Raw genomic sequence first — 18011 nt, 5'->3', positions numbered from 1 at the left:
CACTGAGTCTTGAGTCCTTAGAAGCATATGCTTCTAAAAGTTTACAAAAAACTGCATACTAATCAGAAAAAAATCAGCAACTAAGAGTCTAAGACTCTTAAGAGTGAGAACTAGAAGCGATTCGTTCCACTCCTTTGCTTGCTTGACTTTCAAAGTTCTCCAAGTCATGAAGGCTTAAAAGAGGAGGCTCATCTAATTAAACCCAGTCTTCCGCATTTGTAGTTTGCAAATCTATCTCTTCAAGGTCGATTGGTGAATGATCCATACCTGTCATTATCATGAGACGTTGAAATGTGAATTAAAGTTTCACTTTGAAGTTTGAAGTTTGAACTTAAGAGTACGAACTAGATTATGAAACCTTCAAATTCAAGCTCTCGAGTCTCACTTAGTATTTGTTTGTTGTGAAGTCGTAGATTGTAATGGAAAAATACAAGGTCATTCAAGCGTTTTTGTGTCAATCGGTTGCGCTTCTTAGAATGTATTTTCTCAAACATGCTCCAGTTGCGTTCACAACTTGAAGCACTGCATGCTTGGTTTAAGATTCAAATGGCAAATCTCTTCAAATCTGGCGTATCACTACCAAAGTTTTGCCACCAAAGACCTAGCAAGTGGTAAGGGTTTGTGAGTAGAAGTACTAAATAGTAAAAACTTAAAAAGAAAAGAAAATTTAATAAAACATTTAACATACAAAATAAAGTTTAAACAAATTTAATGAATTGATGAAGCCTTCAAGCTGGGTACCTGGCAACATCTTAGACCTTTGTCTTATAGCACTGGTATAGGCAAACAATTTAGATGGCGCCCTATAATCTTGTAGCTGGGAAAAGACACGACTTTGATGTTTTGGATAAGGGAAGCACCTTTCCATGCATGTCATAAGTCCTCTGCCAACCTCCCCATCCTCATTAAATTTGCTCTTATCATAAAAATATTGTGGGTTTAAGAAGTACCCAGCAGCATGTAAGGGGGAATGCAATTTCCTATCCCAATATGCATCTATAATGTTCCAAAGAGGCATATATTTTATCTCATCATCCCCATATCTTCTTTTGATGGCCTCCTTTGCGAGATCCATCGCCTCATAAATGTAACCCATAGCGGGTTTGTCACCATCAACCATCCTGAAAGTTCTAGCATTCAAATTTAAAGAAATATGAAACATTGTAAATAAAAAGAAGCTTGAAATGAAATTTAAAATATGAAAAAGTTAAAAGACTTGAAGTACCTGAGAACTGTAACAAGGGACTCCGTCACAGCAATAATCTCTTCGACATCTTTCCAGAAACCATCATTAAACACAAGTGCAACAATTTTGATGCCTTCAAGGGTCTTGGAATGTTTAGATTCCATCCACTCAGGTCCCAAGAACATTCTCTTCAGATTTATCTTTTGCTCAATGACAGATTGCAAAGATATGAAATTTGTTGCAAATCTAGTCACTGCAGGTCGAACAATTTCTTTACCTTCAGTGTATTTTCTCATAGTGTTTAGGACAATAGTGTGGTTGTATAGGTATTTGGTTATGGATTTTGCCTTCTCCACAACCTCATGTATCCAATGAAGCTTACCAATGTCCTCAAGCATTAAATCTATGCAATGGGTAGCACAAGAGGTCCAAAAAATAGTGGGGTGCCTAATCTCAAAAAGTCTACCAGCAGTCATATAATTAGCTACATTATCGGTGACAATTTGTACAACATGTTCTTCTCCCACTTCTTGAACGACTTCCTCCATCATTTCACAGAGAAGTTAGGCAGTCTTAACCTTGTCTGAAGCATCCACTGATTTGAGAAACATTGTGCCCGCGGGACAAGATACAAGGAAATTTATTAAAGTTCTATTCCTCTGATCTGTCCATCCATCACTTATGATGGTGCACCCTGTTTCTACCCATGATGAACGATACTCAGCTAACACAAGCATGACATCTTCAACACTCTCTACCAACATATCTGTCCTAAGGCTCTCTGATGTAGGGGCTTTGAACTCTGGACCTGCAATAGCAATTGTATCAATCATAGCTTGCCAATAAGGACTTCTGGCACAGTGGAAAGGTATGTCAGAATAGTACCAAAAGTTAGCAATGGCCTTCCTTGCCTGACTATGGATATTTTTTCCAACCAGTGGCATCCAAGGTAGGTTGGGAACCGGGTTTTGTGCGGGGAGCAAAAAAGGTGTTTATGTTTCCACCTCCAGTGTTGAAGGAAGGAGTCAAAGGACTTGTATGGCCTTGAGTTTGACTTGGCCTTGGAGGCATGTGTGGGAAACTTGGGAACGACATTGAGGATTCAACAGAGTGAGGTGGCATGGGGCTAGTGGTAGAAAAACATCAACTCCAAGAGTTCCTATTTCAGTATTTTGCTTTGCTTTCTTGGCATTATGCTGATCTAACATATCAGGGGCCAAGGTTGCTTGGTGTTTGACATTATCGTCAATTCATCCAATAATTTATCAATGATAGGAATGGGAAATTTATCTTTAATAATGAGTTTGTTGAACTCCTTATATTCTGGACACATGCGCCATGACCCATCCTTCTTGTGCACCAATACTACTGGAGTAGATAAAGAACTTTGGCTAGGTTGAATTATACCAACCTCTAGCATTTCTGCAACCATACATTCAATTTCACTCTCTGGGCATAAGGATATCTACAGGCCATGATGTTTGGAGGAACACTTCTTGGGATCAAATGAATAGCATGATCATGATTACAAATAGGTGGGAGGCCTTTGGGAGTCTCAAATACCTTGGAATGATTGTCAAAGACTTTTTGGAGATTTGGAGAAATATATGATTTTGATGTGGGAACCTCTAGCGAACATAATTGTGCAATTACGCCTTGTTGTTCTTTTTTTAGAAGCTTTGTCATTCCGTTAGAGCTGATTATCTTTCCTGGTTTCCTTGCGATACCCCTTAATTCAACTTCCTTTCCTTTTGAAAAAAATTTCATGAAAAGTTCTTGAAAGTTAAAAGCTATTGTACCCAAGGATTGTAGCCATTGGACCCTTAGTACAACATCAACACCACCCATTGGAATGGAAAGCATTGGGTTATTTAATACATATTCTCCCATGGATAGCTTGATATTATGGCACTTTCGAGAGCAATTTATGGTTCCTCCACTTGCAACCATCACTTGAAACTCTGGTGCTGGATATAGGAAGCAATTCAATTCCTTGGTTATCTTATAATGAATAAAATTATGGGTACTGCCCGAATCAATCAACACTATTACCTTTTTCTTCTTGATATGTCCTTTTATCTTGACAGTTTTAGGAGTGGTAATTTTGGCCAATGCATTACAAGATATGGTCAGATTCATTTCTTCTTTCTCTAGGGTTTGTTCCTAGTGTATATCCTCTTCTTTTGACGTTTCTTGTTCTTTTTCTTCCTCCTCTTCACAATCTATGTAAAATAATTTCTTCTCAGCACACTTATGACTTTTAGTATTTGCTATCACAACTGTAACAAAGCCCATTTGCTCTTTTTTCTTCCATTTGTTGTGGTGTCAACCTTGTAATTTGTGGAAGGCTAGGGGCAACAACACTTCCATCTTTATAGTTGTGAGTCGTAGGCTTCCTTTGTTTCCATAATTTTCCTTTCCATTTTTCTTGCCAACTTGAATGTCTTCTCCAATGAATCAGATTCCCAAAGGTGAACCTCATGTTGGATGTTATCCTTTAAAGTCCCTATGAACACATCAATCCTATGCTCCTCTGAAATATAGTTTACCCTTATATTCAATTTTTTGAAGTCCTCAATGTGCTCCATCATTGAACCCTTTTGTTTGAGATTTATCAATTGGCTAAAAAAGGTGTTGCTTTTTGTATCTTCATAATGTGCTATCATTTCTTCCATAAAAATTGCCCAAGTGACAATTTGTTTACAAGAGCAAAGCCATCGATACCATACAAACTAATTTGGTTCCAAATATAAAGTTGCAATGCGTACCTTTTGTGTGTTTTGCACATTATGGAGATCGAAATATTGCTCCATCTGTAGTATCCATGTTATGGGATCCTTGTCATCAAACTTCTTCATATCGATCTTTGGAACATGGTGGGTCTTCAATCCAATGTTAGAGTCTATGAAATCATGATTAACATTTATTTTGTTCTCATCATGAGTTTCCTTTACTACCCTTTCGCCATTAGTAAGCATTTTTTGTAGCAACTTTGTCAAATCTATCTTCAAATCTTCCATGTTGCCTTTAAGTTTTTCTTCTATACCATTCATCTTAGCTTCCACACCTTTCTTTAAACCATTCATCTTAGCTTCCACGCATTTCTTTAAACCAGTGTTGTGAACATCTCGATAACATCCCGATTTTATCTTGAAATCACGATTTTTTGGCCTAGCCGATATTTGCTGATTTCTACTGATATTTTGATGGTACCTTGATTTTGTCGATGTTTGCTAATTTTTACCGATATTTTCCCGATTTTTTGGTTTTTCAGATCCTTGTTGATTTTATCCCAATGCCGATGTTCGCAACATTGCTTTAAACCATCCATCTTAGCTTCTGTTACTTTTTGTGAGAGTAAATTTGTTGCACTTGGTCTCGTAATTTTTATATATCATGTTGCATTTCTTCCTCTTCTTCATGAGTCATGCTAGAGCTTTCATGTTGCTTATTAGGTATTTCCATTTTCTTTCTTCGGGGCATTAATTAATGATAATTATGCTTCACTATGCCCTTTGAATTCTTTCAAACTAATTTTTCAAACCAAACTTATGCAAAATTTAAAAAAAATTACACACCTTTTTTCGCTTTGTAGCAGCTCGATATTGAATCTGTTGTATCTTTGTAATTTCAGATATCGAATGTTTGAAATTGCGTCCTACAGTAGCCCTCCGAGTCCTCTTTTCAACCCTGCAAGATTGATCAAGATTGGATTCTCCAAGGAAGAGTTATGGCAAATCTCCCACGATGCCCTGATTATAGACTGGTTCATTATAGCGAACTTGTACGAAGTACCACGTGTCACTGTTTCGACCTTAGCACCTAAAACCGATACACAGAAAACTATATGCTGTCCTCTTTCTGTGGCTTTTTACAAAATTTCAATCCGATGCTTGATAACATCCCGATTTTATCTTGAAATCACGATTTTTTGGCCTAGCCGATGTTCGCTGATTTTTACTGATATTTTGATGGTATCTTGATTTTGTCGATGTTTGCCAATTTTTACCAATATTTTCCCGATTTTTTGGTTTTCCGGACCTTTGCTGATTTTATCTCGATGCTGATGCTTGCAACATTGCTTTAAACCATCCATCTTAGCTTCTGTTACTTTTTGTGAGAGTAACTTTTGTTGTACTTGGTCTCGTAATTTTGATATATCATGTTGCATTTCTTTCTCTTCTTCATGAGTCATGCTAGAGTTTTCAGGTTGCTTATTAGGTGTTTCCATTTTCTTTTTTCGGGACATCAATTAATGATAATTATGCTTAACTATGCCCTTTGAATTCTTTCAAACTTATGCAAAATTAAAAAAAAACTACACACATTTTTTCACTTTGTAGGAGCTTGATATTGAATCTGTTGTATCTATGTAATTTAAGATATCGAAGGTTTGAAATTGCATCCTACGGTAGCCCTCTGAGTCCTCTTTTCAACCTCGCAAGTCTGATCAAGATTGGATTCTCTAAGGAAGAGTCATGGAAAATCTCCCACAATGACCTGATTATAGACTGGTTCAGTAGAGTGAACTTGTACGAAGTACCACGTGTCACTATTTCGACTTTAGCACCTGAAATCGATACACATAAAATTACAGGCCGTCCTCTTTCTGTGGCTTTTTATAAAATTTCAATTTGATGCTCAGATAGAAAGTTATGACGATTTTCCCAAGGTCACCTATTTGGGATGTAATTCGGGAGCTTGCAAAAACCCTAAATATCTTGGACCATATCTCCGAAAATATAGTGAAACAAGATCTGAAATTTGGGCTCGAGCTTTATTAAGTTTTCAACTCAAATGGGTTTTAATTTTAGCGTCTGAACCTTCTTAAAAAAAGGTATAGCGAAAATGCCACAATGACCTGTTTGAGATGGAATTCTGGAGCTTGCAAACACCCTAACTTCCTTAGATCATATTTCCGAAAATATAGCGAGACAAGATCTGAAATTTGGACCCGAGGTTCAGAATGATTTCGGCTCAAATGGGTTTTTTTAGCTTCTGAAACTTCGTAGACAAAAAGTTATAGTGAAAATTCCACGATGACTCGTTTGGAGCAACGAAACCCTAGAATCCAAAGGTTCTGATACCAAATGTTATGAAACCAGTTTACAAAAAGATAGATCAACGACTTCAAAATCAGCCTCTTCGAGAGGGAAATCTCCTTTACATTACACAAATGAACAATTCTTGGATGATACAAATGACAAGACCTCCTTTCTATTTAAAAGAATCTAAGGAGTCCCAATATAATCAGAGCCTACATAACATAATATTGTATGGGCACAACAATAACTATAGTGGGCTTATATGGGGCATAATAATAACATGGCGACTATATGGGCACAATAATACAATAAGGGGGTTGCACTAATAACAATAAGGGGTTACACTAGTAGTATAGGGACATATATGTAGTATGTTGTGCTAGGGGCAGAACAAGTTGTTTTTGATCTTGGTGTAGAATGTGTTGAGAGTTCAATTTTCATTTTTTTTAATATATGTATTTGTTGTGTGATTCACGGACCTCGGAGATCGGTGACCGCTATGTCCATGGAATATTTGTACCAGGCATCTCCACCTGAAGGGATCACTTCCTGCTGGCTGAACCACAAAGCCTGACCCCGAGGGTGTTGAGAGAATTGAACCCGTGACCTCTCAATAGCAAAAGTGCTTTAACGACGGGGACTCAACCAATTGAGCTAACCCTCAAGGCTAGTTCAATCTTCAATTTTGGGTGAGAGAAGCTTGAATAAAAACCAGAATTGTAGTAACCCTAAAGAGGCATGACAATCAGGCTTTGACAGTTTCTAATATGTGCATAGTTTGCAACAGAAATGAGAGCAATCGCACTAGAGGAAAGTGCAAGAGAGAAATAGTTGAACTTTACCCACTGTACAATCTATATTTCATAAAGAACAAATATCCAAAATAGTGTGGTGAATGCTTCTTTGATCAAATAACCTATGAAATATTTATATGATGTAGGTGAGATGAAAAACATAAAATGTAATCCACAAAATTACAAATATTGCACTATGTCAGCTATGACTAGGTCTCATCAAAATGCTTCTCAGCAAGGTTGTTTAAATCTGAACCCTACTTTACTGTAAGGAATAATTTGTTTTGTTGATAAATAGGAGGTTTATAAGCTCAGCGAGTGCAATAACTGGGAGAATTACTGTAGAAAATCCACATAATTCTGATCTGCTAATATGAGTGATCTGAAATATAATTTCGTCTCATATAAACACAGAATTTCTCTACTAAACTTTGCAGCGGAATAGGAATCAAAATAAACACATTTCACACAATTCAAGACACAGAATTTTTAGGGAATCCAGCTGGGAAAACCCTCTGCTTGTTGAGAATATTATTGATAGAAACTGAGGAATGATCTCTTACAATACAACCCTGTTTTCAATAGAGAATACACCCTTCTCCCTGCCTTGCCTAGGCTTGAAAAACACGCTTGCTGCAGCCTGCTCTGCTCCTTAATCCTTGCGCAACAGGTGCTCTTATTAAATAGGAATTTCCTCCTATTTCTATGCGCACTACTCAAGGGAACTCTTCCTCAATAATTCTGTGCACAAGTTTCTCTTGCAAACTCTTCCTCACAAGCTCTCACACAAGCTTGTGCGTACTCTTATTGCTTTGGCTCACCAGTTCGTGCTCACAAAAACAAACTCATGCTAACTCACAAAGCTTACACACAACCTTGTGCGTACTCCTATTGATTTGTCTCACCAGCCCATGCTCACAAAACAATGAGTAACAATGTGCCTTTGCTCCTCCTTTTAAAGCAATTCAAATGGCGAAATTTGGTGAGTTTCTAATTAAGGAGTTTGTTTTTGTGATTTTTTGAGTTAGCATGAGTTAACTACTCATGCATCTCGTCCTATCTCTTGAGACTCAACCACAAGTTCTTTTCCTCAATTACCTCGCACTAGAAGACTGATAACTCGGCCTTCCACTTTGACACATCAGATAACTGCTTCCTGAACACTTCCTAAATTTTAAGAATTCGTCTTAACTCTTAGGAACTTGTCCTAATTTTTAGGAATTAGCTCCTAACTCATAGGAACTCGTGCATGCTTAAGGAGAAACTCGTCGAGGCTCCTTGAATTAAGGCACAAAACAAGGAACCCATTCTCGGTACAATTTTCAACAGTTACAACTTTGGGGTATGCAATAAACTAGGGCCAAGGTATTTGGTTTTGAGACATTGTATAAGATATGGGATCACTAAACTTAGAGAGCATTCCATATATCAAGTTTTAGCCATTGTATGCCTTGGGTCAACTTTGGGTTTTTATCTATAGATTCCATATATCAAGTTTTGGCCATTGTATGCCTTGGGTCAACTTTGGGTTTTTATATATAGATACCTATCGTGCATGTACCTTAGCTAATTAATTTTGTTATTTAATTTCTCTTTGTTTTGTTGTGGACTACTTGTGACGGGTAGTAACTGTCAGAAACTACATAAATTTTCATGTTTTCATATTTCAGGCTGTCTTACTGGTCTTAATAACTTGTGTTTTTATCTCTCGCCTTTAGTATTTCATGATATCTTTGTCTGATGTAGATGCTTTCCATACTTGCGGTTACTGTTTAAGTATGTGAATTTCTATTCTGGAAGGCAAGGTAGTTCAAACTTTAAATGAATGCATATTTAAAAGTTATGTGTGTGATTCGATTTTGGCACCAAGGAGAGATATACTGTTCAATTTTCCATATGGTTGGTTCTTTCAAAATTTGATTTAGTTAACTCTGGTTTTTTTCTGAAACAATATTAACCTTCAGTGCATTACCTTGAAGGATTTTACATTTCTTGCTGTTCCTACCATTTACATCATCTTTATGACCCTTGCTTCTCTTTTTCCTTTTGTAGGCATTGTCTGCTTCAGGATTAAGAGCACTACGTTATGCTCGTGAAGTGGAAGGTGTTGGTTCAGTTGTAGCTCTTGACAATGATAAAGGTTTGTTACATTTACCATATCTTGTTACCACAAAATACGTAGATGCGCTTTACTGATTTTTTAATGTTTTTTCAAAATCTAGCTTGTGCAGTATTATTGTTCTACTGTTTGCATGCTTCAACTGTTTGAATGGCCAAATTTAAATTGTAACATTTTTGCTACATGCAGTGGCTGTGGAGGCCTGTAAGCGAAATATTAAATTAAATGGCTCTGTTGTCTCTTCAAAGGTTGAAACCCAACTTGCTGATGCCCGAGTCTATATGCTTACGCATGAGAAAGAATTTGATGTGGTAAGTTCAGTTTTTCTGATACAGCATATTTGCATGTTGTTTTGGATGGTTCATGTGTCACTGTGTAACCCATGTCTTCCCTTGGATCTAAATTCAAGTTGCTTGCTATGCTAGTAAACTTGTCGAATTTTGTAGGATGCATACATAATGGCACAGACACAATCACATCAATATGGAGAGAATAATAAATTTCTCAAAATATTTAATGCTGCAATATATACTTTATTGTGAGCCTGAGATTGGCTATCCATATGCATCTACCATGCTCTCATGCTAATCATCTCTCATTATATCATACATCCTCATAGGCTTATATAGTTATGGTGGTTTAACAATCTGACCTTACATTAACATAGATTATCACACCTGGTCATGTGTAACGTCCTCTACGAATTGAGGACGAAGTAGCCTATCAATCCCTGCAGGCTATAGTCCTCCATAAAGGGGAAAACCCCCAAAAATCCCCACTGTTGGGCAAGTTCTGGGGCAGCTGGGCAAAAAAAACCAAAAATTGGGGCTTGGAGTAAAGTTTACTCAATCATTTTGAAAGAAGAGGCCCCTCTAGGAAATCTATAAAAATGAGAGGGATGAATTCATTTAAAGGCATCAACGTGGATCATCTTATTCTTTTTTTGAGCATTAGCTTTGAGGGTTTTAAGACCCCTTCTGTCTTGTCAATTTCGGTGGTGAAAGATACCACCCTAGTTGACACTTCCTATTTTCTTCTTTCTGTTCAGGCAGCATGGTTCTTTCTTTTTCTGGTTTGGCACAGGGACATCTTGGAGAGGCGGCAAGGTTCTTCCTCCATTTTGTTTTTGGGCACAAGAATTGCATTTGGGAAGACAAGAAAATTATTTGTAGATCTATGATCTCTGTCCCGGAAGGATAACAAAATCTTCTGTCTATTTCGTGGGTGCTGTCTGAAAGATAGTGAGATCCGCTGTTTTCTCTTGGTTCAGTCTGAAACTGGAAGGCCACTTTAATAAGGAAACTTTAAAGACAGATCTGATTGGAGGCATAGGAGCAATGAGATTATAGCACAGACTTACCTTGAAGGTTTTCCAAAGCACTGATGGATCCAAACCCCATTCTCTGAAGCCGAATCATTCTAGAAAGGCAGCGAAGAAGGAATCTGGTCCTCTGCAGCTTGATTAAATTATTTCTTGGGCCATTGAAAGAAGGAAATTAATGGGGATCTGCAGTTTATAATTAACAAATTCGGTTTGAAGCCCGTAACTGGAAGAGAACCACGATGCCATCCAAATTCAGTGGGTGGGAGACACATTTGAACAGGTCAGCGAGGGTAATTATTGGAAAATCAGCATTGTTCTGTATCAAAGGCTGATGAATGGATGCTGGTTTTGGCAATAAGCTGAGATCGTAGCAGAATAGTCTCTACGGATTAATTGAAAAACCAACTTCGTTTCAAACCAGTGATTGTTGGGTTTCCGCGGCCAAGTGTGGATGAGCGAATTCCTGTAAGCAGCATATGAAGGGCTTAGTTTGTGGTTAATCAAGTTTGAAGCAGTGCGGATTTTCTGTGGTGGACCAATTGGCATCGAAGGCCGAGTATGTAAATTAAGAATGACTTGTTACAAGTTCTGGTTGAACAATAAAATTTCTTTGCCTTTGAATTAATTGTGCTACGCTTCATTTGTGCGGGGACAGTACATTGCCTTGAATTATTTGTGCTACGTTTCATTAGTGTGGGGACAAAACATTGCCTTTGAATTATTTGTGCTATGCTTCATTAGTATGGGATTATTGCATTGTGGACGAAAGAACTGAATTCATTATGCGCCATATTTCTTGTTCATTCTGTCACTTAGTTAAGAGAGTTTGTTCAGTTTGTCACATTAATAAGAGGTTTGATTGTAGATTCTATTAATTGCATAGAATTATTTTGGATTGGGAAAATTTGGTAAAAATCCTTGCATCTTCGTGCAATTTTTTTTCCTAGTATATTACAGTGGTATCAGAGCACTGGAATCCTGCTCGCGTGTGAGTTTTGTGCATGTTTCCGGAAGATATGAGTAACGTTACAGTCAGGAAGAAGAAGGGTAATCACAGGGCAGCCATGGAAGGTAAGAAAGAACGATGAGATCCATATACCAGGGATCTCTTACATGTATTGATACATGGACAAACATATATATCAAATTTCATATTACAAGGGCAGCGACAAGGGCAACAGTTAATGCAAACATTGGCACAGGGTCAACAACAACTTGCTCTATTGATGACTCATCTAGGAAATGAAAGGGCTGCTTGCAACAACGGAACTAAATGGAGGAGAATGGGAATCATAACCCTGGTCCTCATAACACCAGGGGAACCAACATAAGGAATCATCCACCGTTGCTTCCTCAATTCACAAATAATCAAGCCTCAACAAGCCAAGAAGTTGTTGAACCAAATAGACTGTTGGATGGTTACTTTCGGGAATATGCAGCGCTAGAAGAGAACACGTGAGCTGCCTGACCTTCAATTAATACAGTAATTTCAGAGTAAAAAACAGACCCAGAGGACAACCTAATTCCGATCTAATACACAAGGTGACAAACTTTCCCTTTCCTCATTTGATGGAACATCTAAATGTACAACAAGAGCTTGGGTGCAAAAATTGGACACCTACTTCAGGCTCAACCCTATGGCAGAAGCAGACGCGATCCAATTTGCCACATTACACCTAGAAGGGGAAGCACATGAATGGTGGTATCATGGTCTAGTAACATTGGGGCATGCCAACATTACCTCTTATGAAGATTTTACGCAAAGGCTGATAGAAAGATTTGAATGAAAGAACCCAGACATCCACTTCAGAGAACCGACACTTTTCAATCAAACGGGATCGCATGAAGAGTTCATTTCAGAATTTGAATGTATCACAGTCATGGTAACAAATATATTTGAAGAAAGATTAGTCATGCTTTTTATGGAAGCTTTATCCGAACCACTACAAGGCTGGGTAAAAACATTCAACCCCACAACCCTTCAAGAGGCTATTAAGAAGACTCGTGATATGGGGAATGCAACAGTGAAATCTAAAGCCCCTCCCAAACCTTTCATTCCGTCAAAAGACAAGGAGAAGGCCCCTCAATGTGATTGGCCCAAAAGGGACAGGTTAGATGAGGAGACCCGAAGTGAACTAAGGAGGAAAAAGTTATGTTTTACTTGCAGGGAACCATGGGAACCTAGACATCACTGTTTAGGAAAGGGGAAGATTCACTACCTCGAAATGCTCTTTGACGACGAAGAAGGAGAAGAGGTCACTCCAAGTACCAAAGAAGAGCCATTGCAGAAGGAAGCAAAATAAGAAGAAAAACCTAGCAGTTCCAAGGAAGAACCAACAGAAGAAGTGAAAGGTGAACAAAAGGCTAGCGAAGAAAGGAAGTCTCATCCCCAAGTCAAGATTGCAAGTTGCAACCCTTTCAGGTACACCCAAATATTATGCCTTTAGGGTCAGAGGAGTTGTCAAGGGGCAACGCATCACAACATTAATTGATGGAGGAGCTACACAATTTCATTGAGGCAACACTAGTGGCCAAAAGAAGACTTCTCACCAAAGAGATCGAAGTCCTGGATGTAATAGTTGAGGATGGATACAACTTGGATTGCACTCAAACGATACCAGGTTTGATCGTAACACATGGTAATTATATTTTTACTATTGATTTTTATGTGTTAGATCATGCAAACGTCAATATGGTACTGGGGGTCCAATGGTTGTATTCATTGGGAAAGTAGACGATGGACTACTAGGCACTGGAAATGGAGTTTAAAGCTCCTAATGGTACCAAAGTGGTTCTCAGAGGCATGGAAAATGACGAGCCACAACTCGTTTAAGCCAAAAGAATGGAAACTATCTTCAGGCATGTCAATGTCGCATATGTAGCAAACTACAGGATCATGAGCCCAAAGGTCCCCAACAATGATAAACTATAGTACAGGGCGGATATTCAACAAATAATAGACAAGCATGCTTCAGTGTTTGGTGACATTCCTCCAGGATTTCCTCCTAAGAGAGGATTCGAGCACACTATAGAACTAGAAGAGGGAGCTAAGCCTATAATCACCACACCCTATCCGTATCCAAAGAAATTCAAGGACACAATAATAAAGACCATCCAGGAGCTATTACAAATGGGCCACATCAGACCTAGCTCGATTCCCTTCACCTCATCTGTGGTCATTTTGAAAGAAGAGGCCCCTCTAAGAAATCATAAATACGAGAGAGATGAATTCATTTAAAGGCGTCAAAGCAGATTATCTTATTTTGTTTTTGAGCATTAGCTTTGAGGGTTTTAAGACCCCTTCTGTCTTGAAAATTTCGGTGGTGTTCTTTTTTTTGGCACAGGGACATCTTGGACAGGCGGCAAGGTTCTTCCTCCATTCTGTTTTTGGGGACAAGAATTTTATTTATTTATTTTTTAACAAAGTCATTTACTGGTTTTTTATTCCAAAAAAAAAGGAGGGAGACAAGCTCCCATTACATCAAGCCAAAAAAGGGTGAGGTTACCCTGGAAGAGAAACAAAGGACCAACAATCCTTTTCTTCCAAGCTCCTCCCCGTTTGTTTCAAAGATTACAAAATGCACTATCCTTTTAAATACTTACATACTGATTTAACAACAATTTACACCTACAGAACATAAAGAGCTAGTATCAGAAAGACTTAACAGTATTGAAATTAATGAGGTGTTTACAATTACTTTTTGTTCACTGAGGGTTCGTGAGGCCAATTCTTGCTGCTCTGAACGTTGGAGTTTTCTCTGATCTGAGTAATAAGTAAGCTCTTCAGATAATTGATCGTTTCCTCCAAATGCTTGCATTTGTGTGTTAGCGCAGACATTTCTTTTCTCTGTTCTTCTATTTGTCTCTTTAGGAAGGAATTCTTAGGTTTTGCTTCATATATGTAGTCTTTGACCGTTTCTCTGACCTGCTCAATCATGAATTTGTTAGCTCGACAAATTGCGCAGTTTTCGCACTTTGATACATTTGCAAGCGGATTCTGTTCCATATTTCTTGGAGGGAGAGGGCGATCAGTCCAACAAATCAGAGATGGGAAAATAGGAAATAGGGAGAAGAGACGAAAGCAGTCACTAGACCGTCCCGCGAAGACCCACAGCTGTCGGAAGGGAGATCAGGCACTGAAAGTAGAAGCGGAAAGAGCTGCACAAAAGCAAAAGAAATTGGGAGATAACAGGAGCTGCACGGTGTTGGGGGCTATAGGAGCTGTGTGGAGGCAGGGGCAACAGGTGCTGTGCGGTAGCGGGGGCACTAGAGCTGCGCGAAGGCTAGAGCAGCGCGGAGGCTAATGGAACAGGGAAATACCCACCAGAGCTATGCGAAGTAATAAGGCAAGGAGAGATCAGAGCAGATAAGATTAGTCCCCAAAGGGGCGCAACTACAACTATTTGAAAAGAGAAGGTTACTACTGAGATTGAGGGGAAGGAGAGGGAGCGAAGATGGCATAGATAGGATAAGATGAATTGAGGGGGAGAATATATAGCTGCGCAGCTTGCCTCCACAGAGATGAGAATATATGCATTTCATGGGAAGCTTGAGAAGTTGCCAGATGCTTATTAGCCGTAGACTGATTGCCACGACTGTTCTTGGGGATTTCCTTTGATTTCCTGATCTTCAGATATCTACTCATTCGAGCCGAAGTGACTGTTGCCCAACTTGATGTTCCCTCTTTGATTGCTATTCTCTGCACATTGTGGTGGGAGTTCCTATGGAATTGGTTTCTGAGCAATCACATTATCAATTCTAGATTCTCCCATAGGACAGTTGACAACCAAATTCGCCTGCATGTCGGCGGTACGATTATTTTCTCTAAGAATATGCTTGAAGGTGACTTCACCTAGAAACAACAAGTTTTTTTCCACCCTTTTTGTTATTTGTCTCAGGGCCTTGTTCTTGGGGCTTCTTCTTTCCACCATCGAATGGATTATTATTGAAGAGTCCCCATTATGACTGGATTATTCATACTGCGCTGCCTTAGGATTTCCGTTCCCAACAGGAGACCATATGATTTTGCTCTATTATTAGATAGTTATCCTAATCCCCATTCAAAAGTGATTGTATTTTTCCCTCCTGGATCAAAAAGAACACCTCCTGCTCCAGCCTTGCCTAGGTTTGACTTTGAAGCCCCATCAAACAATAAGCAGGGCCTATTTAAATTTTTTGTCCATGTTCTGAACTCCTCTTGTTTCATTCTTATTTTCCAATTCTGCAAATTATTAGGAGATTTGCTAATGTTTATTTTTTGTTGCTTGCTCATTGCGAATTCAGCCCAGACTCTTTCCTCATGCTGCAGTTGTTGAACATCTATTGCTTTAACTCCTTTAGAGTTGATGAACTCAAATGACATGCTCCAAGTTTTGGCCAGGACTGTTCTGGTATTTGGAGTGTGGTCTTTAAAGATCCTCTTATTTCTTGCTATCCAAATTTGCCAACACATAAATGAGGGCAAACTCAGCCAATATCTTTTTACTGTTTCTTTGTTTTTGAAGGAATATGGATATCTTTTTCCCTAGGTTGATAGAAGCTCATGATAAGGTAGCGAATGTTGGATACTAACCTCCAAGGGACTGACAAGCCCTTTCCAGCAGTCCCTAGCAAAGGGGCATTCCGTGAAAAGATGTTGGATATTTTCTTCACTTCCATGACACATAGCACAATGCGATGGGCCTTCATATCCTTTCTTTTTAAGATTATCAGCGATCAATATTTTTCCTTTGAGCAGCGTCCACATGAATACTTTGATTTTTGGTAGTGTTTCGGTTTTCCATGCCACCCTCCAGAATCTCCAGTCTCGATTTTCTTGTTGATGTAAAGTGGCATATCCTGATTTGACTGAAAAATCTCCTCCATCAGGATCCCAACGAAGGGAATCTTTTGAATCTATACTTAGCAGAGCAACCCCCTTAAGATATGAGATTAGGGACTTCCACTGAGGGACAAGGCCATGAGGGAGGATGGGGATCCTCCAATCCCCTCATTCTCCATCTCTCTAAAGAGATATATCATCCAGCGTAGTCATTCCTTTTTTTTCATCCATCTTCTTAGATCCTGGAGATTTTCTTGGCAGGCTATGGGCTGATTTCCCATTATTCTATCCTTCCATATTTTTATGGATTTACCATTACCAGGTATCTTAGAAGAGTTTTCTTTAATGAGGAAAATGGTTTTTTTGATCAGATTCCATACCTAGGAGCAGGGCTTGATTGGATAACCTTTTCTCAATAAGAGGTTTCTATTGTGGTTCATGTATTTTGCTTCTATGATTTGCTTCCACCCATTGCTTTCTCCTGTTATTAATCTCCATGTTATTTTTGCTCCTAGAGCCAAGTTCATTATCCCTGGTAGTCTTATTGCCAACCCTCCTTTCTCATAGGGTTGAGTTGCTTCATCCCATTTCGCAACGCTGTGCTTCTTTGTCTCTACTTTACCTCCTTGCCATAGGAACCCCTTGATTACAAGCTCAATTTGTTTGTGTATACTTGTCGGGGCTAGTATAGCATCATACTGATAGATTGGGAAAACTGTGAGTAGGGCCTTCATTAATATCACCCTTTCTGCCATATTGAGCCAGATCATGCCCTGGTTTTGCTCTTTTTGTTTCATTTTCTCAATGTACTTATTCCATATGTCGATCTTCAAATTTTCTTTTGAGATCAAGAGTCCAAGATATTAGAAGTGGCTCCACTTCTCTTGAAATGGAATTCCCAAAATTTCTGATATTTTTTTGGAGAGTGCCTTCCATAACACTGTTTAGTACCTTTTTTATTCTTCTTGCCATTATGCAAGAGGCCCCTCCCATAATCAAAGTGTCTTTTGCAAATAGGGAGTGGTTTATACTTTTTACTTTGGGAGATCGAGAATCCAGTGATAGTCTCTTGTCTGCATTTCTCAAGACATCTGCTCAGGGAGTCTGCCATTATAATGTAGAAGAAAGGGGAGAGAGGACAATCTTGTTATAGCCCCCTTGAACTCTGAAAATATTCACTTGGTCTTCCATTGACCAATGGAGCAATCCAAGGACCTACAATACAGGCTTTTATTATATCTATTGCCTTTTTGGAGAAACCAAATCTCTGTAGGACAGTCGCGAGAAAACCCAGGTTGACCCTATCAAAAGCATTAGCCGTGTCCAACTTGACAATCATTCCTTTTTCTTATTTCATTAGGCTAGAGTGCAATGCTTTCTACACTATTAGAATGTTGTCCAGAATTTGTCTTTCAGGGACAAATCCTCCTTGATTGTCTAATATTATTTCTGGAAGCAATACTTTGATTCTGTTTGCCAAGATTTTTGTTGTGATTTTGTAGGAGGATTTAAACAGAGAAATAGGCCTGAATCTACTAAAGGAGGTAGCATTTGACTCTTTTGGAACAAGAGTCAGGAAGAAAGAGTTTGTGAATCCTCCAACCTTGAATTTCCCAAAAACATTTCTTATCAAATCTTTTTTAATAATGGTCCAATTGTTTTTATAGAAGGAAATAGGGAACCCATCCGGGCTAGGAGCCTTATTTGGATGCAAATCCCAAA

The 18011-nt window shown here is 38.7% G+C and overlaps 1 protein-coding gene across 1 annotated transcript in view; it reads left to right on the top strand.

The window, feature by feature from the left end:
- The window catches only part of LOC149147520 (tRNA (guanine(26)-N(2))-dimethyltransferase 2-like), a 46326-nt gene that overhangs the window by 9318 nt on the left and 18997 nt on the right, over positions 1-18011 (top strand). Inside the window, exons 3-4 of the mRNA XM_089445779.1 lie at positions 9078-9165; positions 9334-9455. Coding sequence (XP_089301905.1) covers positions 9078-9165; positions 9334-9455 — 210 coding nt within the window. The remainder of the gene's footprint in view (positions 1-9077; positions 9166-9333; positions 9456-18011) is intronic.

This window comes from Pinus tabuliformis, chromosome 9 (genome assembly GCF_031772625.1).
Source record: "Pinus tabuliformis cultivar Carrire ecotype Pingquan chromosome 9, CPIR1, whole genome shotgun sequence".
Lineage (NCBI taxonomy): Eukaryota > Viridiplantae > Streptophyta > Pinopsida > Pinales > Pinaceae > Pinus > Pinus tabuliformis.
The sequence above is the reverse complement of the archived record's forward strand: the minus strand, read 5'-3'. Positions and strand labels throughout refer to the sequence as shown.